The sequence below is a fragment of the Odocoileus virginianus genome, chromosome X, assembly GCF_023699985.2.
Source record: "Odocoileus virginianus isolate 20LAN1187 ecotype Illinois chromosome X, Ovbor_1.2, whole genome shotgun sequence".
Taxonomy (NCBI): Eukaryota; Metazoa; Chordata; class Mammalia; order Artiodactyla; family Cervidae; genus Odocoileus; species Odocoileus virginianus.
In genome coordinates, this window is record NC_069708.1 from 37009154 (window position 1) to 37034090 (window position 24937).

General features: G+C 34.6%; 1 protein-coding gene across 4 annotated transcripts in view; it reads right to left on the reverse strand.

Moving 5' to 3' along the window:
• The window catches only part of HDX (highly divergent homeobox), a 206092-nt gene that overhangs the window by 47970 nt on the left and 133185 nt on the right, over positions 1–24937 (reverse strand). For all 4 annotated transcript variants that reach the window (XM_070461781.1, XM_020880858.2, XM_020880857.2 and 1 more), the window contains one exon: positions 16449–16656. In XM_070461781.1, coding sequence (XP_070317882.1) covers positions 16449–16656 — 208 coding nt within the window. The remainder of the gene's footprint in view (positions 1–16448; positions 16657–24937) is intronic.

Genomic DNA, 24937 nt, shown 5'->3' on the forward strand with positions numbered 1-24937 from the left:
CAGAGATGGCTGATTCATGTCAATATATGACAAAAACCACTACAATGTTGTAAAGTAATTAGCCTCCAACTAATAAAAATAAATGAAAAAAAAAAGAAAATCAGAGAAACCAAGTGAATATTTCATGCAAAGATAGGCACGATAAAGGACACAAATGGCAAGACTCTAAGAGAAGCAGAAGAGATTAGGAAGAGATGACAAGAATACACAGAATAACTATACAAAAAGTGTCCTAGTGACACAGATAATCATGATGGTATAGCCACACCTAGAGTCAAGCATCCTGAAGTGTGAAGTCAAGTAGGCCTTAAGAAGCATCACTACGAACTAAACTAGTGGCAATGATGGTATTCCAGCTGAGCTATTTCAAATCCTAAAAGATGATGCTGTGAAAGTGCTGGACTCAACATGCCATCAAATTTGGAAAATACAGCAGTGGCCACAGGACTTGGAAAGGTCAGTTTTCATTCCAATCCCAAATAAAGGCAATGTCAAAGAATGTTCAAATTACCTTACTTTTGCACTCACTATATATGCTAGCAAGATTATGCTAAAAATCCTTCAAGTTAGATTTCAGCAGTACGTGAACTGAGACCATCCGTATGTACAAGCTAAATTTCGAAAAGGCAGAGGAACTAGAGATCAAATTGTCAATATCCTTTGGATCATAGAAAACGCAAGAGAATTCCAGAAAAAAACATATACTTCGGCTTCATTGACTATGTGAAAGCCTTTGACTGTGTGTGGATCACAACAAACTGGAAAATTCTTAAAGAGATGTGGATACTAGACTACTTTATCTGTCTCCTGAGAAGCCTGTATGCAGGACAAGAAGCAAAAGTTAGAAGCAGACACGGAAGAAGAGACTGGTTCAAAATTCAGAAAGGAATACATCAAGGTTGTATATGTCAACATTTTTTTTTAACTTATATGCAGAGTATGTCAGGTGAAATGCTGGGTTGGATGACTCACAGGATAGAATCAAGATTGCTGGGAGAAATATCAATAACCTCAGATATGCAGATGATATCACCCTAATGGCAAAACTCAAAGAGGAACTAAGGACCCTCTTGATAAGGGTGAAAGAGGAGAGTGAAAAAGCTGGCTTGAAACTCAAATTAAATAATCTAAGATCATGGCATCTGATCCCATCTTCTCATGGCAAATAGGTGGGTAAAAAGTGGAAACAGTGACAGATTTTAATTTCTTGATGTCCAGAATCACTGCAGACCATGACTGCAGCCATGAAATTAAAAGACGCTTGCTCCTTGGAAAAAAGCTATGACAAACTTAGCATATTAAAAAGCAGAGACATCACTTTGCCCAGAAAGGTGAAAGTGAAAGTCATTCAGTCGTGTCCAGCTCTTTGCAACCCCATGGACTATACAGTCCATGGAATTCTCCAGGCTAGAATAATGTAGTGGGTAGCCTTTCCCTTCTCCAGGGGATCTTCCTAATCCAGGGATCGAACCCAGGTCTCTGCATTGCAAGCAAATTCTTTACCAGCTGAGTCACAAGGGAAACCCAAGAATAGTGGCTCTTCCTTACCCAGGAATCGAAGTGGGGTCTCTGGCATTGCAGACGGCTTCTTTAACAACTGTGTTATGAGGGAAGCCTGTACAGTCAAATGTCCATACAGTCAAAGCTATGCCAAGAAATGTCTGTACAGTTAAAGCTATGGTTTTTTCAGTAGTCATGTGAGTTGTGAGTTGGGCAATAAGGAAGGCTGAGCAGTGAAGAATTAATGTTTTTGAACTGTGGTGCTGGGGAAGACTCTTGAGAGTCCCTTGAACTGCAAAGGAGATCAAACCAGTCAATTCCAGAGGAAATCAATCCTGAATATTATTTGAAAGGACTGATGCTCAAGCTGAAGCTCCAACAGGTTGGCCACATGGTGTGAAGAGCCCACTCATTGGAAAAAATACCCTGCTGCTTGGAAAGATTGAGACCATGAGAAGAAAGGAATGACAGAGGATAAGATGTTTGGATGGCATCACTGACTCAATGTATATGAATTTGAGCAAGCTCTGGGGGACAGTGAAGGACAGGGAAGCCTGGCATGCTACAGTCCATGGGGTCACAAGAAGTCAGACACGACTTAGCGACTGAACAACAATATGAGAGTAATTTTTACTCACTTCTATGAGACGGTTGAGATAAACACACCTCTTTCTTCTAAAATCTTTTTCTTTCCTTGGTTTTAACAATAAAATACTATCCTGATTCTCCTATATCTGAATGTTCTTTCAATGGTTCTCCTTTCTCCTTCAGAAATCTGGGTATTTCTCAACACACTGTCCTTGTCCATCTTCTTTCCTGTTTTCTATTTTATCACCTATTTCTAAGGCTAGACTTTTTTTGTTCTCGATGTGGGTGACTCCAACATTTCTTCGCATGTTTTACCCCTTCTTCTGATCTCCAGGACCATATTATCGAAGAGTCTGCTGGACAGCCCAACATGGATGTCCTGCCATCACCTAAAACTCAGCACATGCAAAACTGCATTCATATTTCCACATTATCCATTTAGTGCAGTACCAACACAAATCTTAAAGGATTTTGGGGAGAGTGATTGGGTAAAGTATGAATTAATTTCACCTAGAAGAAACAGTGTGCTACAAGAGCTAAGAATGAGAGCTTGGTAGATCTTCAGATATTTTATGAAACCACAATTATAAACAATCAGATCAATGTTACATAACAGGAAAACCAGAATTTAATTACCTCTGTATGTATATACACATGAATGTATATATCATCTTTTGTCTTTTAAAAAATTAACTATTTTTTTAATGAAGGATAATAGCTTTACAGAATTTTGTTGTTTTCTGTCAAACCCCTTATGAATCAGCCATAGGTATATGTATGTACTTATGTATGTGTGTGTGTGTATATATATATATATATATATATATATATATATATCCCTCCTTTTGAACCTCCCTTCCATCCCATCCCTCTAGGTTGATACAGAGCTCCTGTTTGAGTTTTCTGAGCCATACAGCAAATTTCCATTGGCTATATATTTTATATATGGTAATATTACTCTTTCTAAACATCTCACCATCTTCTCCCCCTCCCCATGTCCATAAGCCCATTCTCTATGCCTGTTTCCCCAAGGCTGCTCTGTAAATAAACTGTTCAGTACCATTTTTCTAGATTCTGTAAAAATGCCTTAGAATATGATATTTATCTTTCTCTTTCTGGCTTAATTCACTCTGTATAATAGGTTCTAGGTCCATCCACCTCATTAGAACTGACTCAAATGTGTTCCTTTTTATGGCTGAGTAATATTACATTGTGTATATGTACCACGATTTTTTCTAATGATAGCATGATCATTTATTTTTTAAATTTTTTTCATTTATTTATATTAGTTGGAGGCTAATTACTTTACAACATTGTAGTGGTTTTTGCCATACACTGATATGAATCAGCCATGGATTTATATGTGTTCCCCATTCTGAACCCCCCTCCACCTCTCTCCACATCCCATCCTTCTGGGTCATACTAGTGCACCAGCCCTGAGTACTTGTCTCATACATCAAACCTGGACTGGTGATCTGTTTCACAATTGATAATATACATGTTTCAATGCTAATTCTCTCAGATCATCCCACCCTTGCCTTCTCCCACAGAGTCCAAAAGTCTGTTCTATACATCTGTGTCTCTTTTTCTGTCTTGCATATAGGGTTATCATTACCATCTTTCTAAATTCCATATATATGCGTTAGTATACTGTATTGGTGTTTTTCTTTCTAGCTTACTTCACTCTGTATAATGGGTTCTAGGTCCATCCACCTCATTAGAACTGATTCAAATGTATTCTTTTTAATGGCTGAGTAATATTCCATTGTGTATATGTACCACAGCTTTCTTATCCATTCGTCTGCTGATGGGCATCTAGGTTGCTTCCATGACCTGGCTATTATAAACAGTGCTGTGATGAACATCAGGGTACACATGTCCCTTTCAGCTAGGGTTTCCTCAGTGTGTATGCCCAGAAGTGGGATTGCCGGGTCACATGGCAGTTCTATTTCCAGTTTTTTAAGGAATCACCACACGGTTCTCCATAGTGGCTTTAGTAGTTTGCATTCCCACCAACACCGTAAGAGGGTTCCCTTTTCTCCACACCCTCTCCAACATTTACTGCTTGTAGACTTTTGGATAGCAGCCATTCTGACTGGTGTTAAATGGTACCTCATCGTGGTTTTGATTTGCATTTCTCTAATAATGAGTGATGTTGAGCATCTTTTCATGTGTTTGTTAGCCATCTGTATGGCTTCTTTGGAGAAATGTCTGCTTAGTTCTTTGGCCCAATTTTTGATTGGGTCATTCATTTTTCTGGAGTTGAGTTGCAGGAGTTACTTGTATATTTTTGAGATTAATTCTTTGTCTGTTGCTTCATTTGCTATTATTTTCTACCATTCTGGAGGCTGTGTTTTCACATTGTTTATAGTTTCCTTTGTTGTGCAAAAGCTTTTAAGTTTAATTAGGTCCCATTTGTTTATTTATGCTTTTATATCCAATATTCTGGGAGGTGGGTCATAGAGGATCTTGCTGTGATTTATGTCGGAGAGTGTTTTGCCTATGTTCTCCTCTAGGAGTTTTATAGTTTCTGGTCTTACATTTAGATCTTTAATCTATTTTGAGTTTATTTTTGTGTATGGTGTTAGAAAGTGTTCTAGTTTCATTCTTTTACAAGTGGCTGACCAGTTTTTCCAGCAACACTTGTTAAAGAGGTTGTCTTTTCTCCATTGCATATTCTTGCCCCCATTGTCAAAGATAAAGTGTCCATAGGTATGTGGATTTATCTCTGGGCTTTCTATTTTGTTCGATTGATCTATAGTTCTGTCTTTGTGCCAGTACCATACTGTCTTGATGACTGTGGCTTTGTAGTAGAGCCTGAAGTCAGGCAGGTTGATTCCTCCAGTTCCATTCTTCTTTCTCAAGATTATTTGGCTATTCGAGGTTTTTTGTATTTCCATACAAATTGTGAAATTATTTGTTCTATTTCTGTGAAGAATACCTCTGGTAGCTTGATAGGGATTGCATTGAATCTATAGATTGCTCTGGGTAGTATAGCCATTTTGACAATATTGATTCTTCCAATCCATGAACACGGTATATTTCCCCATCTGTTTGTGTCCTCTTTGATTTCTTTCATCAGTGTTTTATAGTTTTCTGTATATTGGTGTTTTGTTCCTTTAGGTAGATATACTCCTAAGTATTTTATTATTTTTGTTGCAATGGTGAATGGTATTGTTTCCTTAATTTCTCTTTCTGTTTTCTCATTGTTAGTGTATAGGAATGCAAGTGATTTCTGTGTGTTAATTTTATATCCTGCAATGTTACTATATGCATTGATTAGTTCTAGTAATTTTCTGGTAGTCTTTAGGGTTTTCTATGTAGAGGATCATGTCATCTGCAAATAGTGAGAGCTTTACTTCTTCTTTTCCTATCTGGATTCCTTTTATTTCTTTTTCTGCTCTGATTGCTGTGGATAAAACTTCCAAAACTATGTTGAATAGTAGTGGTGAGAGTGGGCACCCTTGCCTTGTTCCTGGCATTAGGGGAAATGCTTTCACTTTTTCACCATTGAGGATAATGTTTGCTGTGGGTTTGTCATATGTAGCTTTTATTATGTTGAGGTATGTCCCTTCCATTCCTGCTTTCTGGAGAATTTTTATCATAAATGGATGTTGAATTTTGTCAAAGGCTTTTTCTGCATCTGAGATAATCATATGGTATTTATCTTTCAATTTGTTAATGTGGTGTATTACATGAGATAATCATATGGTATTTATCTTTCAATTTGTTAATGTGGTGTATTACATTGATTGATTTGCAGATATTAAAGAATCCTTGCATTCCTGGGATAAAGCCCACTTGGTCATGATGTATGACCTTTAAATATGTTGTTGGATTCTGTTTCCTAGAATTTTGTTAAGGATTTTTGCATCTATGTTCATCAGTGATTTTGGCCTATAGTTTTATTTTTTTGTAGCATGTTTGTCAGGTTTTGGTATTAGGGTGATGGTGGCCTTGTAGAATGAGTGTGGAAGTTTACCTTCTGCAATTTTCTGGAAGAGTTTGAGTAAGATAGGTATTAGCTCTTCTCTAAATTTTTGGTAGAATTCAGCTGTGAAGCCACCTGGTCCTGGGCTTTTGTTTGCTGGAAGATTTCTGATTATAGTTTCGATTTCCTTGCTTGTGATGGGTCTGTTAAGATCTTCTATTTCTTCCTGGTTCAGTTTTGGAAAGTTATATTTTTCTAAGAATTTATCCATTTCTTCCAAGTTGTCCATTTTATTGGCCTATAGCTGCTGGCAGTAGTCTGTTATGATCCTTTGAATTTCTGTGTTGTCTGTTGAGATCTCTACATTTTTATTTCTAATTTTGTTGATTTGATTCTTCTCCCTTTCTTTCTTGATGAGTCTGGCTAACGATTTGTCAATTTTATTTATCCTTTCAAAAAAACCAGCTTTTAGCTTTGTTGATTTTTTCTATGGTCTCTTTTGTTTCTTTTGCATTTGTTTCTGCCCTAATTTTTAAGATTTCTTTCCTTCTGCTGACCCTGGGGTTCTTTTCTTCCTTCTCTAGTTGTTTTAAGTGTAGAGTTAGATTAGTTATTTGACTTTTTTATTGTTTCTTGAAGTAAGCCTATATTGCTATGAACCTTCACCTTAGCACTGCTTTTACAGTCTCCCATAGGTTTTGGATTGTTGTGTTTTCATTTTTATTCGTTTCTATGCATATTTTGATTTCTTTTTTTATTTCTTCTATGATTTGTTGGTTATTCAGAAGCGTGTTATTTAGCCTCCATATGTTGGAATTTTTAATAGTTTTTTTCCTGTAATTGAGATCTAATCTTACTGCATTGGTACCACAACTTCTTTATCCATTCATCTGTCGATGGACATCTAGGTTGCTTCCATGTTCCAGCTATTGTAAATAATGCTGCAGTGAATAATGGGATACATGTGTCTTTTCCAATTTTGGTTTCCTCAGGGCATATGTCAAGGAGTTGGATTGTTGGGTCATATGGTGGCTTTATTCCTAGTTTTTTAAGGAATATCCATACCGTCTTCCAGAGTGACTGTATCAATTTACATACTCACCAACAGTGCAAGAGCATTCCCTTCCATCCACACGGTCTCCAGCATCTATTGTGTGTATACTTTTAATGATGGCCATTCTGACCAGAGTGAGGTGATATCTCACTGTAGTTTTGATTTGCATTTCTCTAACAATAAGTGATGCTGAATATCTTTTCATGTGTTTGTTAGCCACCTGCATGTCTTCTTTGGAGAAATATCTGTTTAGGTCTTTTTCCCACTTTTTAATCAGGTTGTTTGTTTTTATGGCATTGAGTTGTATGAGCTGCTTGTATATTTTGAAAATTAATAGTTTGTCAGTTGTTTCATTTGCTATTATTTTCTCCAATTATGAGAATTGTCTTTTCACCTTGCTTATAGTTTCCTTTGCTGTGCAAAACCTCTTAAGTTTAATCAGGTCACACTTGTTTACTTTAGTTTTTATTTCCATTATTCTAGGAGGTGGGTCATAGAGGATCTTGCTTTGATTTATGCCATCAAATATTTTCCCCAGAGAGTTTTATAGTTTCTGGTCTTACATTTAGGTCTTTAATCAATTTGAGTTTATCTTTGTGTATGGTGTTAGGAAGTGCTCTAATTTCATTCTTTTATATGTAGCTGTCAAGTTTTCCCAACACCATTTATTGAAGAGACTGTCTTTTCTCCATTGTACATTCTTTCCTCCTTTGTCAAAAATAAGAGAGCCAAAGGTGCATGGTCTTATTTCTGGGTTTTCTAACTTGTTCCATTGGTTTATATTTCTGTTTCTGTGCCAGTGCCATACTGTCTTGATCACTGTAGCTTTATCATATAACCTGAAGTCAGGAAGGTTGATTCCTTCAACTTCTTTCTCAACACTACTTTAGCTATTCGGGGTCTTTTGTATTTTCATATGAAGTGTGATATTTTTTGTTATAGTTCTGTGAAAAATGCCATTGGTAATTTGATAGTTCAGTTCAGTCGCTCAGTCATGTCCAGCTCTTTGAGACCCCATGAACCACAGCATGCCAGGCCTCCCTGTCCATCACAAACTCCTGGAGTCCACCCAAACCCATGTCCATTGAGTCAGTGATGCCATCCAACCCTCTCATCCTCTGTCGTCCCCTTCTCCTTTTGCCCTCAATCTTTTCCAGCATCAGAGTCTTTTCAAATGAATCAGCTCTTTGCATCAGGTGGCCAAAGTATTGGAGTTTCAGCTTCAGCTTCAGTCCTTCCAATGAACACCCAGGACTGAAAATCCTTTAGGATGGATTGGTTGGATCTCGTTGCAGTCCAAGGCACTCTCAAGAGTCTTCTCCAACACCACGGTTCAAAAGCATCAGTTCTTTGGTGCTCAGCTTTCTTTATAGTCCAACTTTCACATCCATACATGACCACTGGAAAAACCATAGCTTCGACTAGATGGACCTTTGTTGAGAAAGTAATGTCTCTGCTTTTTAATATGCTGTCTAGGTTGGTCATAACTTTTCTTTCAAGGAGTAACCATCTTTTAATTTCATGGCTGCAATCACGGTCTGCAGTGATTTTGGAGCCCAGAAAAATAAACTCAGCCACTGTTTCCACTGTTTCCCCATCTATTTGCCATGAAGTGATGGGACCAAATGCCATGATCTTAGTTTTCTGAATGTTGAGCTTTATGCCAACTTTTTCACTCTCCTTTTTCACTTTCTTCAAGAGGCTCTTTAGTTCTTCTTCACTTTCTGCCTTAAGGATGGTGTTATCTGCCTATCTGAAGTTACTGATATTTCTCCCGGCAATCTTGATTCTGGCTTGTGCTTTTCTTCCAGCCCAGCATTTCTCATGATATACTCTGCATATAAGTTAAATAAGCTGGGTGTCAATATACAGCCGCTGCACTTGGTAATTTGATAGGAATTTCATTAAATCTATTGATTGCATTTGGTAGTATAGTCATTTTCATAATATTGATTCTTCCTACCCAGGAACATGGAATATCTCTCCATCTGTTTATATCATCTTTGATTTCTTTCATTAGTGTATTATCATTTTCTGTATACAGCTCTTTTGTCTCCTTAGGTAAGTTTATTCCTAGATATTTAATTCTTTTTGTTGCAATGGTGACTTATATTGATTCCTTAATTGCTCTTTTTGATTTTTCACTGTTAGTAGATAGAAATGCAAGTGATTTCTGTGTATTGCTTTTGTATCCTGCAACTTTGCTAAGTTCACTGATAAGCTCTAGTAATTTTCTGATATTGTCTTTAGGGTTTTCTACATACAGTATCATGTCATCTGCCAACAGTGAAAGCTTTACTTTTCCAATCTGGTTTCCTTTATTTCGTTTTCTTCTCTGATTGCTGTAGCCAGAAATTCTAGAACTACATTGAATAATAGTGGCGATAGTGGACACCCTTGTATTGTTCCTGATCTTAGGGGAGTGCTTTCAGTTTTTCACCATTGAGAATAATGTTTGCTGTGGGCTTTCATATATGCCCTTTACTGTGTTGAGGTATGTTCCTTCTATGAACATTTTTTGAACAGTTTTAATCATAAATAGGTGCTGAATTTTGTCAAAGACTTCTTCTGCATCTGTTGAGATTATCTGATAGTTTTTATCTTTCAATTTATTAATATGGTTTATCATATTGATTGATTCCTGTATATTGAAGAATCCTTGCATCCCTGGAATAAACCCAAATTGATTCTGGTGTACGAGCTTTTTGATGTGTTTCTGAATTCTGTTTGCTAAAATTTTCTTGAGAATTTTTTTCATTCTTGTCCATCAGTGATATTGGCCTGTAGTTTTAGTTTTTTGTGTTGTCTTTGTTTGGTTTTGGTATCAGGGTGATGGTGGCCTCGTAGAATGAGTTAGCATGTTTTCTTTCTTCTGTAACTTTTTAAAAGAGTTTTAGAAGGATGGGCACTAGTTCTTCTCTAAATGTTTGACAGAATTCTCCTGTGAAGCTATCTGATCCTGGGCTTTTACTTTTCGGGAGATTTTTTATCACAGCTTCAATTTCAGTGCTTGTAGCTGGGTTGTTCATGATTTCTCTTTCTTCCTGGTTCAGTCTTGGAAGATTGAACTTTTCTAAGAATCTGTGCATTCCTTCCAGTTTATCCATTTTATTGCCATGTAGTTGTTCATAATAGTCTCTTATAATCCTTTGTATTTCTGTGTTGTCTGCTGTAAACTCTCCTTTTACACTTCTGATTTTGTTGATTTGATTCTTCTTCTTCTTTTTTTTTTCTTGATGAGTCTGGCTAAGGGTTTGTCAATTTTGTTTATCTTGTCAAAGAGCCAGATTTTAGTTTCATTAATTTTTACTGTTGTTTCTTTCATTTCTTTTTCATTTATTTCTGCTCAGATCTTTATTTCTTTCTTGCTAATAATTTTGGAGATCTTTTGTTATTGTTTTTCCAGTGGTTTTAGGTGTAAAGTTACATTGTCTATTCAATGTTTTTCTTGTTACTTGAGGTAGGATTGTACTGCTATAAACTTCCCCATTAGAACTGCTTTTCCTGTATACCATAGGTTTTGAGTTGTCATGTTTTCATTGTCATTTGTTTCTAGAACATTTTTTATTTTCCTTTTAATTTCTTCAGTAACCTGTTGGTTATTTAGAAATATATTGTTTAATCTCCATGTGATTGTGTTTCTTGCTGTTTTTTTCTTATAAATGACATCTAGTCTCATATCCTTGTGAATAGAGAAGATGCTTGATATGATTTCAGTTTTCTTAAATTTACTGAGGTTTGATTTGTGACCCAAGATGTGGTCTATCCTGGAGATTGTTCCATGTGCACTTGAGAAGAAGTTGTATTCTTCTGCATTTGAATGGAATGTCCTGAAGATATCAGTGAGATACATCTCATCCAATGTACAATTTAAGCCTTGTGTTTCCTTATTAATTTTCTGTTTTGATGATCTGTCCATTGGTGTGAATGGGTGTTAAAGTCTCCTAATATTGTTGTGTTACCGTCAACTTTTCCTTTTATTTCTGTTAGTGTGTGTCTTATGTATTGAGGTGCTCCTATGTTGGGTGCATAGATATTCACAATTGTTATATTCCTCTTGGATTGATCCTTGGATCACTATGAATGTCCTTCCTCATCTCTTGTAATATTCTTTTTTTTTTCATTTATTTTTATTAGTTGGAGGCTAATTACTTTACATCATTGCAGTGGTTTTTGTCACATTGAAATATTCTTTAAGGTCTATTTTGTCTTATATGAGGATTGCTACTCTAGCTTTCTTTTGATTCCCATTTGCATGGAATATATTTTTCCATCCTCTCACTTTCTGTCTATATGTGTCTTTAGGTCTGAAGTGGGTTTCCTTGTAGACAGCATATATATGGGTCTTGTTTTTTATACATTCAGCCAGTCTGTGTCCTTCAGTTGGAGCATTTAAACCATCTACATTTAAAGTAATTATTCCATGGCTAATTCATTTCAATGTATGACAAAAACCACTGCAATGTTGTAAAGTAATTAGCCTCAAACTAATAAAAATAAATGGAAAAAAAATAAAAATAAAAAATAAAATATAGTACTTTCTAAAAAAATAAATAAAATAGAAATATTAAAAGAAATAAAAAATAAAGTAATTATTGATATATATGTTTCTATTGCCATTTTCTTAATTGTTTTGGGTTGATTTTGTAGATCTTTTTTCTTCTCTTCTATTTCTTGACTATGTAAGTCCCTTTAACATTTGTTGTAAAGCTGGTTTGGTGGTACTGAATTCTCTTAATTTTTTCTTGTCTGAAAAGCTCTTTTTGTTTCTTCATCAATATTGAATGAATTATTTGCTGGTACAATAATCTTGGTTGTAGATTTTCCCCTTTCAGTATTTTAAATATATCCTGCCATTCCCTTCTGGCCTGTGGAGTTTCTGCTGAAAGATCAGCTCTTGAACATGTGGGATTTCCCCTATATGTTACTTGTTGCTTTTCCCTTACTCCTTTTAATATTCTTTGTTTTTGTTTAGTCTTTGTTAGTTTGATTAATATGTGCCTTGATGTGTTTCTCCTTGAGTTTATCCTGTATGGGACTCTTTGTGCCTCTTGGACTTGATTGGCTATTTCCTTTTCCATGTTGGGGAATTTTTCAACTATAATTCTTTCAAAAATTTTCTCATACCCTTTCTTTTTTCTTCTTCTTCTGAGACCCCTATAATTCGAATGTTGGTGTGTTTGCTATTCTCCCAGAGGTCTCTAAGATTATCCTAAGTTCTTTTCATTCTTTCACTTTATTCTGCTCTTCAGTAGTTATTTCCACCATTTTATCTTCCACCTCACTGATTGCTCTTCTACTTCAGATATTCTGCTACTGATTCTTTTTAGAGTATTTTTAATTTCGATAATTGTGTTGTTTGTCTCTGTATGTTTATTGTTTAATTCGTCTATGTCTTTGTTAATTGACTCTTGCATTTTCTTCATTTTGTTTTCAAGGTTTTTGATCATCTTTACTATCATTATTCTAAATTATTTTTCAGGTAATTTCCCTATTTCCTCTTCATTTATTTGAACTTCTGTGTATCTAGCTTGTTCCTTCATTTGTGTAGTATTTCTCTGCCTTTTCTTTATTTTAAAGTTATTGTGTTTGAGGGATCCTTTTCCCAGGCTGCAAAGTTGACTTCTTTCTTCCTTTTGGTTTCTGCCCTCCTAAGTTTGGTCCAGTGGTTTGTGTATGCTTCTTATAGGGTGAGATTTTTGCTGAGTTTTTGTTTGTTTGTTTGTTTGTTTTTGTTTTTCCCCTGATGGGCAAGGCTGAGTGAGGTGGTAATCCTGTCTGCTGATGACTGGGTTTGTATTTTTTTGTTTGTTTGTTGTTTAGATGAGGTGTCCTGCACAGGGTGCTACTTGTGGTTGGATGATGCTGGGTCTTTTATTCAAGTGGTTTCCTTTGTGTGAGTTCTCACTATTTGATATTTATGGGGTCGCAAAGAGTTGGACATGACTGAGCGACTGAACTGAACTGAGGGTTAGTTCTCCTGTAGTCTAGGGTCTTGGAGTTAGTACTTCCATTCCAAAGGCTCAGGGCTTGATCTATTTATTAAATGATATTCCTTTCACCTGTGATGTCTTACTCTATTCCTGTTTCCTGAGGGAACAGATAGCAGGATATAGTCCAACAATGGTCAGAAACACTGTCTTCAATAAGGTAAGACTGGGTGCTGACAGAAGGAGACTTTAGAAAATCTGTGTCTGAACCAGGTCTCAGGATCTTCTTAGTTCTCATAGTCCCATCCTCTCTTCAGTCTTCATATTTCTTTGTTATAAATTGTACATTAAAGTTCTTCTCTGCAATACTCCAATGATTGCTGTCAGACTATCAGGCTGTGAGGAAGTGTAACACCTGCTCAGTTTGGAGACATGGGTCTTGGAGACATGACCATTTGAGAAGTACTGTACTAGTTAGAAGATAAATTCTTCTTTTTCTGGAACTCTTTTGCTAGTAACTTGATTATTCAACTTTGGCATTTCCTTCAAATGGTAGGATAAAGATAGGACACCTATCCAGCACACAGGTCAATGCATCAGTCTATACACATCAACATCTGCTTCCTTTTGACATTTATATCCTCCAAGTGGCAGGTGGCCTAAACAAGATGACTGTCAAGCCATTTTCCTATCTATCATCTTTGATTTTAAAAGCTACACAGAATCACTGGAAACATGCTGTACTATTCAACAAATATTGTAGGGGCATTTGGGTAATCATTTGGAAAGTAAAGTTAGATACTGTCTTCACACATTGTAAAATAAAACAATTTCTAGGTGGGATAAATATCAAGTTGTAAAATTGTATCCATAAGGAAATAAGAAGCATATATGGGGTATGTTTACATAACTGTAGTACAAGGAAGGATTTTTTGATCATGACGCCGAAGTCACAAACCATATAGGAAAAAAGCTGGTATATCTGACAACAGAAAAATTACAAGCAAAAGTTGTGACTGTTGAAAACCATAAACAAACTTAGAAGATAAAAATAAATTAGAAAATATAGTGTTACTATCCAGATCAATAGAATTTTTTAAAAAGCAGTGCAAATTGTCTCTATCATAGATGCAAAAAGAAAACCCACTATATATTATATAATTCCACTTATATGATATGCCCAGAAAAGACAAATTTATATAGTCAGAAATCAGATCAGTTTTTGCCTAGGTTTTGAGGTGGGAGGGGATATGGACTGAAAACGGTCTCACGGAAATTTTTTGAAGTGATAAAAGCATTCTATAATTGGATTTTACTTTTTTGAAGTCATAAAAATATTCTAAAATTGGACTTTAGTGATTATTCTGAAAGTTAATTTTAGAAATAGGGATGAATGTACAACTGCATATAATTTACTAAAAATCATGGAGAAGGAAATGGCAACCCACTTCAGCATTCTTGCTTGGAGAATCCCATGGAGAGAGGAGCTTGGTGGGCTTCAGTCCATGGGGTCATAAAGAGTTGGACATGACAGAGCAACTAAACAAAACCATTGAATTCTACTTTTGTGATGGATGAAATCTACTCTTTGTAAATTAAACCTTAATAAAAGTGCTCATAACGGTGTCAGGAGAGGACTGTTTCTGTATTTGAAATCAAACGGAAAATTCTTCTCATGGACAAATGGTATAATTACATATTATTATTTGAATTCTTTTTTTTCTTATTCATTCACACATTTGTTCTTTTTTTCATTTATTTTTATTAGTTGGAGGCTAATTACTTTACAATATTGTAGTGTATTTGAATTCTTATTTAGGGAAACACTAAGAAGTATTATAAAGATGATCTAGCCTAACTCCCTTATTTTATGGATAAGAAAACTAAAGCCTGATGAATTAAATAGTTTGCCTGAAGTCAAATAATCAGCTAGTAGAAGATCTAGGACTTGCACCCAAGTTGTCCAGCTACTAGCCTGTTGTTTATCACATTATGCCATATGGTCTTTCACTACAATGCTCTAACTTAAACTGACTGAAATTCCAAAAATTTGAAATAACCATGTACTATAATCTATGGATTGTTGTAATAGCAAATATTTTCTAAGCATGGGAGATCTTTATTGTGGTAGATCAGTTTTACTTTTTGTGATGATGATGTAGGAGACTGCTTAGGTGGAAGCATTAAAAATCAAAAGGATAAAATACAAATGTTGGTGAAAAAAGGGTTAGAGTCATTAGGAAAAACAGTATGAAAATTCCTTAAAAGATTAATAATGATTTTTTTCTATTTAAATTTTTTATTTAAATCCGACAATCCCTCTTCTGGGTATATATCCAAAGGAAATGAAACTAGTACCTCAAAGAGGTATATCTGCACTTCCATGTTCATTGCAGTATTAGTCACAGTAGCCAAGGTATGGAAGCAAGCAAGTGTCCATAGACAGATGAATGGATAAAGAAACTGTGGTATATACATACACTGGAATATTATTCATTCTTTTAGTCTTTTAAAAATTCTGCCATTTGCAAGTGCTTGGATGAACCTAAAGGGCATTATACTAACTGAAATAAGCCAAATACAGGAAGAAAAATACTGCATGATCTCACTTATATGTGGAATCAAATAATTCAAATATATAGAAGCAGAATAGAATGGTAGGTACCAGGGTGGGGACATGGGGAAAATGGGGAAATTTTGGTCAAAGGGTGGAAACTTTCAATTACATAGGGTAAGTTTAGGTAACTAATATAGAGCATGATGACAATAATTAACAATATAGTTGACCTTTGAACAACATGAGGGTTAGGGTCATGGAAGCCCCGTCACAGTTAAAAATCCAAATATAACTTTGACTTTTCCAAAACTAAACTACTAATAGCCTACTGTTGACTTACCAATAGCATAAACAATTGATTAACACATATTTTGTATGTTTTACATATATTACATATATTTTATGCATTCATGACATACCTTTTTCTTTTTTGATATTTCTAGGCCACATGGTTTGTCTGCAGGTTTTTCCAAATTGTTGCAAATCTCCAACATTTTTTCCAGTGTATTACTGAAAGTGAACCAGTGCAGTTCAAACCCATGTTGTTCAAGGATCAACTATATGTCTTATATTGTATGCTGGAAATTTGCTTTGGGAGTAGATTTCAGGTGCTCTCATTACATACACAGACAAAAAGGTAACTATGTGAAGAGATAGATATGTTAATTAGCTTGATCATAGTAATCATTTATGTATATATATTTATATCTAAACTTGTACATTTTAAATATATATGACTATTATTTTAAAATATAAAAATAAATAAAATATGTCTATTTAACCAAATGTTTTGATGACTTTAGATTTGAAGCACAATAAACTGAAAAACAAGTAAAAATGCATCAAATACACAAAAGATATCATTAGGAGGTGCAGCATATAAAATACCTTGAGAACTTCCTTCAGACAAACAGATGGATACTTCATCATTTCTGTCATTATCCTCTCCTACTTCAGGACCAGCTTCCTCTCCTGATGTGAGTGCAGACAAAGAACCATATTCGGGCTGCTCAGAAAAATCAGCAGGGCCTCCTCTTGGAGGTGGAACTTCAATCCCCATTAAACGATATTTCCTTCTTCGATTCCCAATCCATGTCTTTATGAGAGAAATACAAGAGGAAGTTTTGTAAAAATAGAAACCTTAGCAGTTCTACCATTAAAATACTGAATGGATGCTGTGTAAAATATGATTGTAAAGAATAAATAGGTACCGAGAAAAATGCAGCTTTATTATTACTCAATAAACTAAAATATAAATGTTTCTATTTTAAAAGTTTTATTATCTTAATAATAAGACTTTCAAGCAACATGCAGCCCATTGCAGAACACTTTTTTGCTTTTGTTTTCTTTGTGGAGAAAATAACCCACCAAATATTTCAAAAGAAACATGAACTGATTCTTTCCCAAAAGGGACCAGGCATGCAGCTCTAACTATATTTCATATTCTAATTCCAATCTCGATCTTCCTAGGTGAAAATGTGCTTTCTAGTAATTTGGCTTGGCTCCATGATGATTACCTGGGTTTTTAAAGTATTCTAATGTCCCATTTTATTAGACTTAGAACCAATTTCTAAAACTTGTTATATTAAAGTAAGTTTGGAGTTACAGGAAGTTACAAAAATTGGTCTTCATTCTATTTTCTTTTATTTTCTTTTTTTTAAAATTTTTAAATGCTTATACTTGTTTTTCAGTGTGAGAATTTGGGAGGGGATATAAAAAGTTAAAACTTTTCATTTGGTTTTGTATATATATATTTTCATTTATTTTTATTAGTTTGAGGCTAATTACTTCACAATATTTCAGTGGGTTTTGTCATACATTGACATGAATCAGCCATGGAGTTACAGCATTTTACATAATTATAGTACCATAACAGAAAATGGAAATTGATATTGCACAATATGTGTTGAAAATTTTATGTTCTTTTATCATACCATTCTTCTCCTCCTTTCTGCTATCTTCAACTTCTGACAACCATCAATGGATTTTCCACATCTATAATTGTGTCATTTTGAGAATGCTATATAAATAAAGTCATACAGCATGTGACTGCAAAAAATTTCAAAAAATTGGATTTCTCATTCAGCATAATTTCCTGGAAATTTATTCAAATTACATGTACTAATAGTCAATTTATTTTTATTGCTAAGAAGTCTTTCATGATACAGTTTCTTTCCTTTTCTTTGCAGTGTTTGTTTAACCCTTCACTTGTTGGAGGACACTTGATTCCAATTTTTAGCTGTTATATACAGCCATAAAACTCCTATGAACAGTTTTGTACAGGTTTTTGTGCTGATGTAAGTTTTCATTTCTTTAGCATAAATGCCAAATAATGAAATTTCTGGGTCAAATTGTAATTATATGTTTAATTTTAAAAGAAACTGCCAAATTGTTTCCATAAAAGTTGTACCATTTTACATTCTTACCAGCAATGATTGAGAAATTCAGTTTCTTGGTGTTCTTGCTAGGACTTGGTATTATAAGTATTTTTTTTAGCTGCTCTCATTTGTGCATATAGTAATGATCATCAAGTTCTTAATTTGGTTCCCAATGGCTAGTAGTATTGATAATATTTTCACATACTTTTTGCTATCCACCTATCAGTGAACTGTCTCTTCAGGTCTTTTGACCATTTTGTGATAGAGTTGGTCTTTTAGTACTGGGGTGTGTGAATACTTCATATATTCAGATATGAATTTTTGTCAGATATGTGATTTTGAAAATTTTCTTCCATTTTGTAGCAGATATGAGTTCTTTGCCAAATATGGGGCTTGCAAATATTTTCTCCTTGTCTGTAGCTTGTATTTTCACCATTCTGGTCTTTTGTAGCACAAAAGTTTTTTTTTTTTTTTAATTTTGATAAAGTTGAAGCTATTGCTTTTATTCTTTTATGGGTTGTGCTTTTAGTACCATTCCTAAGAATTTTTCACCAAGTTGTATCAATATGTAATTTTTTATGGTTTTATTTCTCACATTTAAATCCCTGGTCCATTATGAATTCATTTTTGTCTAAGGTGTGAGTTTTAGGTCTAAGGTAATTTACATTTTCCAATAGAAATACAGATGTTCCAGAACATTTCTTGAAAAGACTTCCTCCACTGAATTGCTTTTGCATCTTTGTCAAAATTAGCTAAGCTGGCCATGGTTGTGCAGGAATATTTCTGGATTCTCTATTCTGTTCCAATGATCTATACATCTATCACCCTGTTAATACGGTCTTGATTACTGTACTTATATAATAAGTCTTGAAATTAGAAATGAATTTCTTCCCCTTATTATTTTTTCCAGAACTGTTTTGGCTATACTAGCATATTTCTTTTCCATATGACTTTTAAAGATATCTTGTCTACATCAACACAAAATCTTGCTGGAATTTTATAAGAATTATGTTAAAACTGAATAACAATTTGAGAGGACTTGACATCTTTACCATGTTGGGTCTTCCGGTATGTGCACACAGAATGTCTCTCCATTTACTTAGAATTGCTTTTATTTCTTTCATCAGTGTTTTGTAGTTTTCAGCATTTAAGTCCTGTACATGATTTGTTGGAGTTACATGTATTTGATTTTTTGAGTGATTGCAAAGAATGTACCTTAAATTTCAGCTTGTGTTCATTTTTAACTATACAGACATACAATTGATTTTTATATGATGATCTTGTATCCAGAGACATTGGTGAATTCACTTATTAGTTGTAGGAATGTTTTATTTCTTTAGGACTTTCTAAACAGACAATCATGCATCTTTTATTTATTTTTCTTGATTTATTGTACTGGTTAGAACTTCCAGTATGATAATAAAAGTGGCCAGAGTGGACATCTTGTTTCTGGTCTCAGGGGAAAGCTTCTGTTTTTCACTATTAAAATGTGATGCTAGCTGTAGGTTTTGAGTGCTTGTAGATTTATTTTGGGGGGAGATTTTTTAATGATGAATTCAATTTCTTAATAGTAATAGAGCAACATAAATGTCCATCAATAGATGAATGGATAAAGAAATGTGGTATATATACATATAAACAATATTACTCAGCAATAAAAAAGAATGAAATAATGCCTGGATCTGGAGATTAGCATACTAAGTGAAGCAAATTAGACAAAGACAAATGTCATATGATATCACTTAAATGTGGAATATAAAAAAAATTATACAGATTACAGATGAACTTATTCACAAAATAGAAATAGACTCACGGACACAGAAAACAAACTTATTACCAAAGGGAATAGTGGGATGGAGGGGAGAGATAAATTTATGAGTTTAGGATTAACATGCACACACTACTACATATAAAATAAATAACAAACAAGAACCTACTATATAGCACAGAAAATTATAGCAAGTATCTTGCAATAATGTATAATGGAAAAGAATCTGAATAATATGTGTGTATCAGTTCAGTTCAGTTTAGTCGCTCAGACACAAAGAGTTGTGTCCGACTCTTTGTGACCCCATGAATCGCAGCACGCCAGGCCTCCCTATCCATCACCAACTCCCGGAGTTTACTCAAACTCATGTCCATCGAGTCAGTGATGCCATCCAGCCATCTCATCCTCTGTCGTCCCCTTCTCCTCCTGCCCCCAATCTCTCCCAGCATCAGGGTCCTTTCCAATGAGTTAACTCTTCTCATGAGGTGGCCAAAGTATTGGAGTTTCAGCTTCAGCATCAGTCCTTCCAATGAACACCCAGGACTGATCTCCTTTAGGATATATATATGCATATATGTGTGTGTATATATGGTTTCCCTGGTGGTGCAGATGGTAAAGAATCCTCATGCCATGCGGGAGACCTGGGTTTGGTCCCTGGTTCGGGAAGATCCTCTGGAGAAGGGAATGACCATCCATCCAGTATTCTTACCTAGTGAATCCCATGGACAAAGGAGCCTGGTGAGCTACATACAGTCCATGGTCGCAAAGAGTCAGACATGACTGAGCAACTAACATGTGCACACACACACATACATATACATACATATATAAAACTGTATCAGTTTGCTGTACATCTGAAACTAACACGTGGTAAATAAACTATAATTCAATTAAAAATGGTTAACAATCAATAATTGAATAGGGCTTCCATGATGACTCAGTGGTAAAGAACCTGCCTGCCAATGCAGGAGGTGCAGGTTCGATCCCTGGATAAGGAAGCGTCCCTAGAGAAGGAAATGGTAACCCTCTCCAGTATTCTTGTCTGAGAAATCCCATGGAAAGAAGAGCCTGGTGGTCTACAGTACATGGGGTTGCAAAAAGTCAGACATGACTTAGTGACTAAACAACTAAGAAAATTATGTAGAAAATTATGTAGAAAATTATGTCTACCCCAACATTTTTTGAAAGCAGTGGTCTAAAACCAATTTTATACTTAAGTTTCTCATGTAATTTTCAAAAAGCTCATAACCTTTATATTTTTTGTTATGATACCCTACAAAGAATAACTGCCATGCCAATCTACAAAGTAAAATAATTCTTAAAATCTGTTTATTTTCTTTGAATGTAGAAAGTCACTCAATAGCATTTCATAATTTCAGGTCTAAATTTGATTATGGTACCCTTTCTTTGTATAGCAAATAGAATTTCTTCTATATCACAAGGTTCACATAAATACAAAAGAACCTTAGATGTAAGGATCTACATTATTTATCAAATGTAAATAAAAATTATGAATAAAGTTAACTTTTACTTGATAAAATTTTGTAAAACAAAATGCAAGGCAAAACAGAAGATCTATTCAGTTAATCCAAGATTAATTCTTTATATATTTGGGTGTACATTTTCTCTTCATATTCTAGGGAATGTAGTGTCTTTGACATATTTAGCATTCCATGCTAAATGTGAAACCTGAAACACATGGATTGCTTTGTAGACTACCAAGTGAAAACTACCTGGTAGAAAAGAAAAATATTCATGAATATTAATTTTGCTAGCTTTGGTAACTTCTCCCAAGGAAAAAGTACTAGTTTAAAGAGTACAGTTCTGTTTCAATTTGCCTTCACATGGTCTCAATGAGAATAAACTATTAGACTTCAGAAAAAGTAAAGAATTTCAACTTCTTACTAAAGCTCCAATAAACTGTCAGGTACTTTATCTATTTTCTATCTTTGAATACTGATGCTTATCAAATTTTAAGTGCAGAAGCTTCTTTTTCACGATAATCTTAGCCATAGATGCTTGGAAAAATGATGATGTGGGCAGAAGAAGACCAATACAGTTTTCTTAGGATATTTTTTGTTTCCTTTACGTCATGAAGGATTGGGGAAAGAGGAGAAAAAGAAAACAGAAAACCAGTTTTGATTATTTTTAACTTCTTTTCTCAACCATTTTGGGTGGAATGAGTAATTATGAAATGCATAGTGATAAAAGTAAAATAATATTTGATGTGAACATCAGGATTGTATGAGAATTCATTACATACTAGGACTGAAATAGTTCCTTTTTGGATATTTCTTAAAACTGGAAGGCATTGAGAAAATATTTTGGTATACAAATATAATGTTAATGGCTTTATTACATTTTCAATGAATCATAGAAGATAGAAGTAATCTTAAAAGCCAACCAGTCTAACTTTCCATTTAGTGTAAAAGTTCCTTCTTTGACATTGTAGGGGAATGGCTAGTCAGTCTTTGCATGAAAATTTCAGGAATATGAAGCATACTACCTTGCAAGATTTTCCTAGTTCATTTTTTATATAGTGTTTTTTTTCCAAAATGTTCTTCCTTAGACTGAATCAATATCTATTGTCCTATTAATCTAAGCCTTGGTTCCAATATTTCACTCTGGATCCACCTTATCCCAAATAGCCTTTTCCACATTCCAACTATCAATTATGTAAAGATGATTTATTCCTTTTTTGGGGGGGGGCATGGCATGTGGCTTGCAGGATCTCAGTTCACCAAGCAGGGATTGAACCTGGGCCATGGCAATGAAATCATTGAATCTTAACCACTAGGCCATCGAGGAATTTGAGTATTTATTTCTTTGTTTCATAAGGTTTTGAAATATACAGTTTTTCAACCACTTTATGTGACCCATGGTCAAGTTATTTTATCAATCTAGGCCTCAGATTCCTTATATGAAGAATCTATACATTGATATAACTGGTTTCCAAATCTATAGTCTCCTGGATAATATTTACCCCTCCTCAGTTGCTCATAAATTTATGTAATAACTATATCTTTTCAACCAGAACTCCCCCTGTATTAACAGGGCAAATATAATGACTATTAAAAATGAGAACTCTCAGGCCCTATACCCTTCTAAGTACATTTCTATTAAAAATAGAAAAATAATATTCCAAACTGATGTCAGTTTAAATGTATACCATTCTATACCTGTTTTCTGTGTACTATGTATAGAGCTCATACCTTTCTGTTAAATGTGCATTCTTTCAAAAGAAACCCTCCTACATTGGTGGGAATGTAAATTGGTGCAACCACTTTGGAAAACAGTATGGAGGTTTCTCAAAAAACTAAAAATAGAACTACCATTTGAGGCAATAATTCACCTCTGGGTATATATCCAAAAAAATAAAAACAAAAACATTAATTCAAAAAGATACATGCATTCCAAAGTTCATAGCAGCATTATTTACAATTGTCAAGATATGGAAGCAACCTGTGTCCATCAACAGATGAATGGATAAAAAAGTTGTGGTGTGTTCCCAGTGTGCCAGGATGGGGAATACATGTAAATCCATGGCTGATTCATGTCAACGTGTGACAAAACCTACTACAATATTGTAAAGTAATTAGTTTCCAACTAATAAAAATAAGTGGAAAAAAAAAGTTGTGGTGTGTATACACAAACACACACACAGTGGAATACTACTCAGCCATATAAAAAGAACAAAGATCTTTCCATTTGTAGCAACATGAACCTGAAGGGCTTTATGTTAAGTGGAGTAAGTCAAACCAAGAAAGACAAATATGTATGATATCACTTATAAGTAGAATCTAAAGAATACAACAAATTCGTGAATATAACATAATAGAAGCAGACTCACAGATATAAAGAACAAACTAGTAAGTACCAGTGGAAGGGAGGGTAAGGGCAATATAGAGAAGGGGCAATGGGAAGTACAAATTATTGGGTGTAAGATAGACTATATAGATGTATTGTACATGAGGAATATAGCCAACGTTTTGTAATAACTGCCAATGAAGTATAACCCTTAAAATTGTATAAAAAATTCATTCTTTCATCCCACAAATATTACTGAACATCAAGGATGTATAAACATTGTGTTAGAGCCAGGGATACAGGAGTAAACAAGTAGGCCTCATATATGCCCTTTGTGGAACTTGAATTTACAATCTGGTAGATGTATAGACAATAAACAAATAGACAAGAAAATTACAAATCACAAAATTTGATCAAGTATTATGGAGGGAAAGAATCAACTAGAATATTTTGCCACAAACAGAGTATAGTAAAGTGAAATCCTTTCCAAAGTCATATGTCATAAGAATTATTAGGGGAAAGGAAACATTCAGATCCTAGGACCCTTCCCTGCAAACATGATTTAGTAGATCTGGGATGGGGTAATCAGTATTTTTAAGAAGTATGAAAAGTAATTCTTATGGTAAAACATATGCTGGTGAAATGGAAATAGAAATAATGTTGGATTGGTAATAAGAAAATCTGGCATCCAATAAACAACTGGCTGTGTGTCCTTCACCAAGCTATACCCCTATCTAACCACACTTTTCTTATATAAAATAAGAGCATGAAATCCAATCTCAAGATGCCTAGCAGCTTTAATTCAATGTCCATGGTATGTAGTATACTATATATGGTATATAGTCAAGCATGGACAATTTGTTTTATATATACATTAGTGGCAGAGGGTCATATATTTAATGAAAAAAAAAGTAGGGTAAAAACAGTATAAGTGAAAAGCAGTCTTCTGTTTAAAGATGTCAAATCTAGTCATGATCTTTGGAAAATAAATATAATATAAAATTTAAAAAAATACATTTATTTTCCATGAAATTTACCTGTCTTTCAAAATGCATTTAAAACATTGAAACGTATTATTTATGCAAATATTTAACACACAAGAGTTCATTTTGACATCTCTCCACTATAACCCAAACATAGATGGAAAGGCAAGGCATTAAACTGAATTTAAGGAAGATAGGTCAGGGAACTAAATTTATGAAAGACTTATCGTGCTCTGGGGCTTCCCTGGTGGCTCAGAGGTTAAAGCGTCTGCCTGTGTCTGCCTGCAATGCGGGAGACCTGGGTTCAATCCCTGGGTCGGGAAGATCCCCTGGAGAAGGAAACGGCAACCCACTCCAGTATTCTTGCCTGGAGAATCCCATGGATGGAGGAGCCTGGTGGGCTACAGTCCACGGGGTCGCAAAGAGTTGGAGCAACTTCAC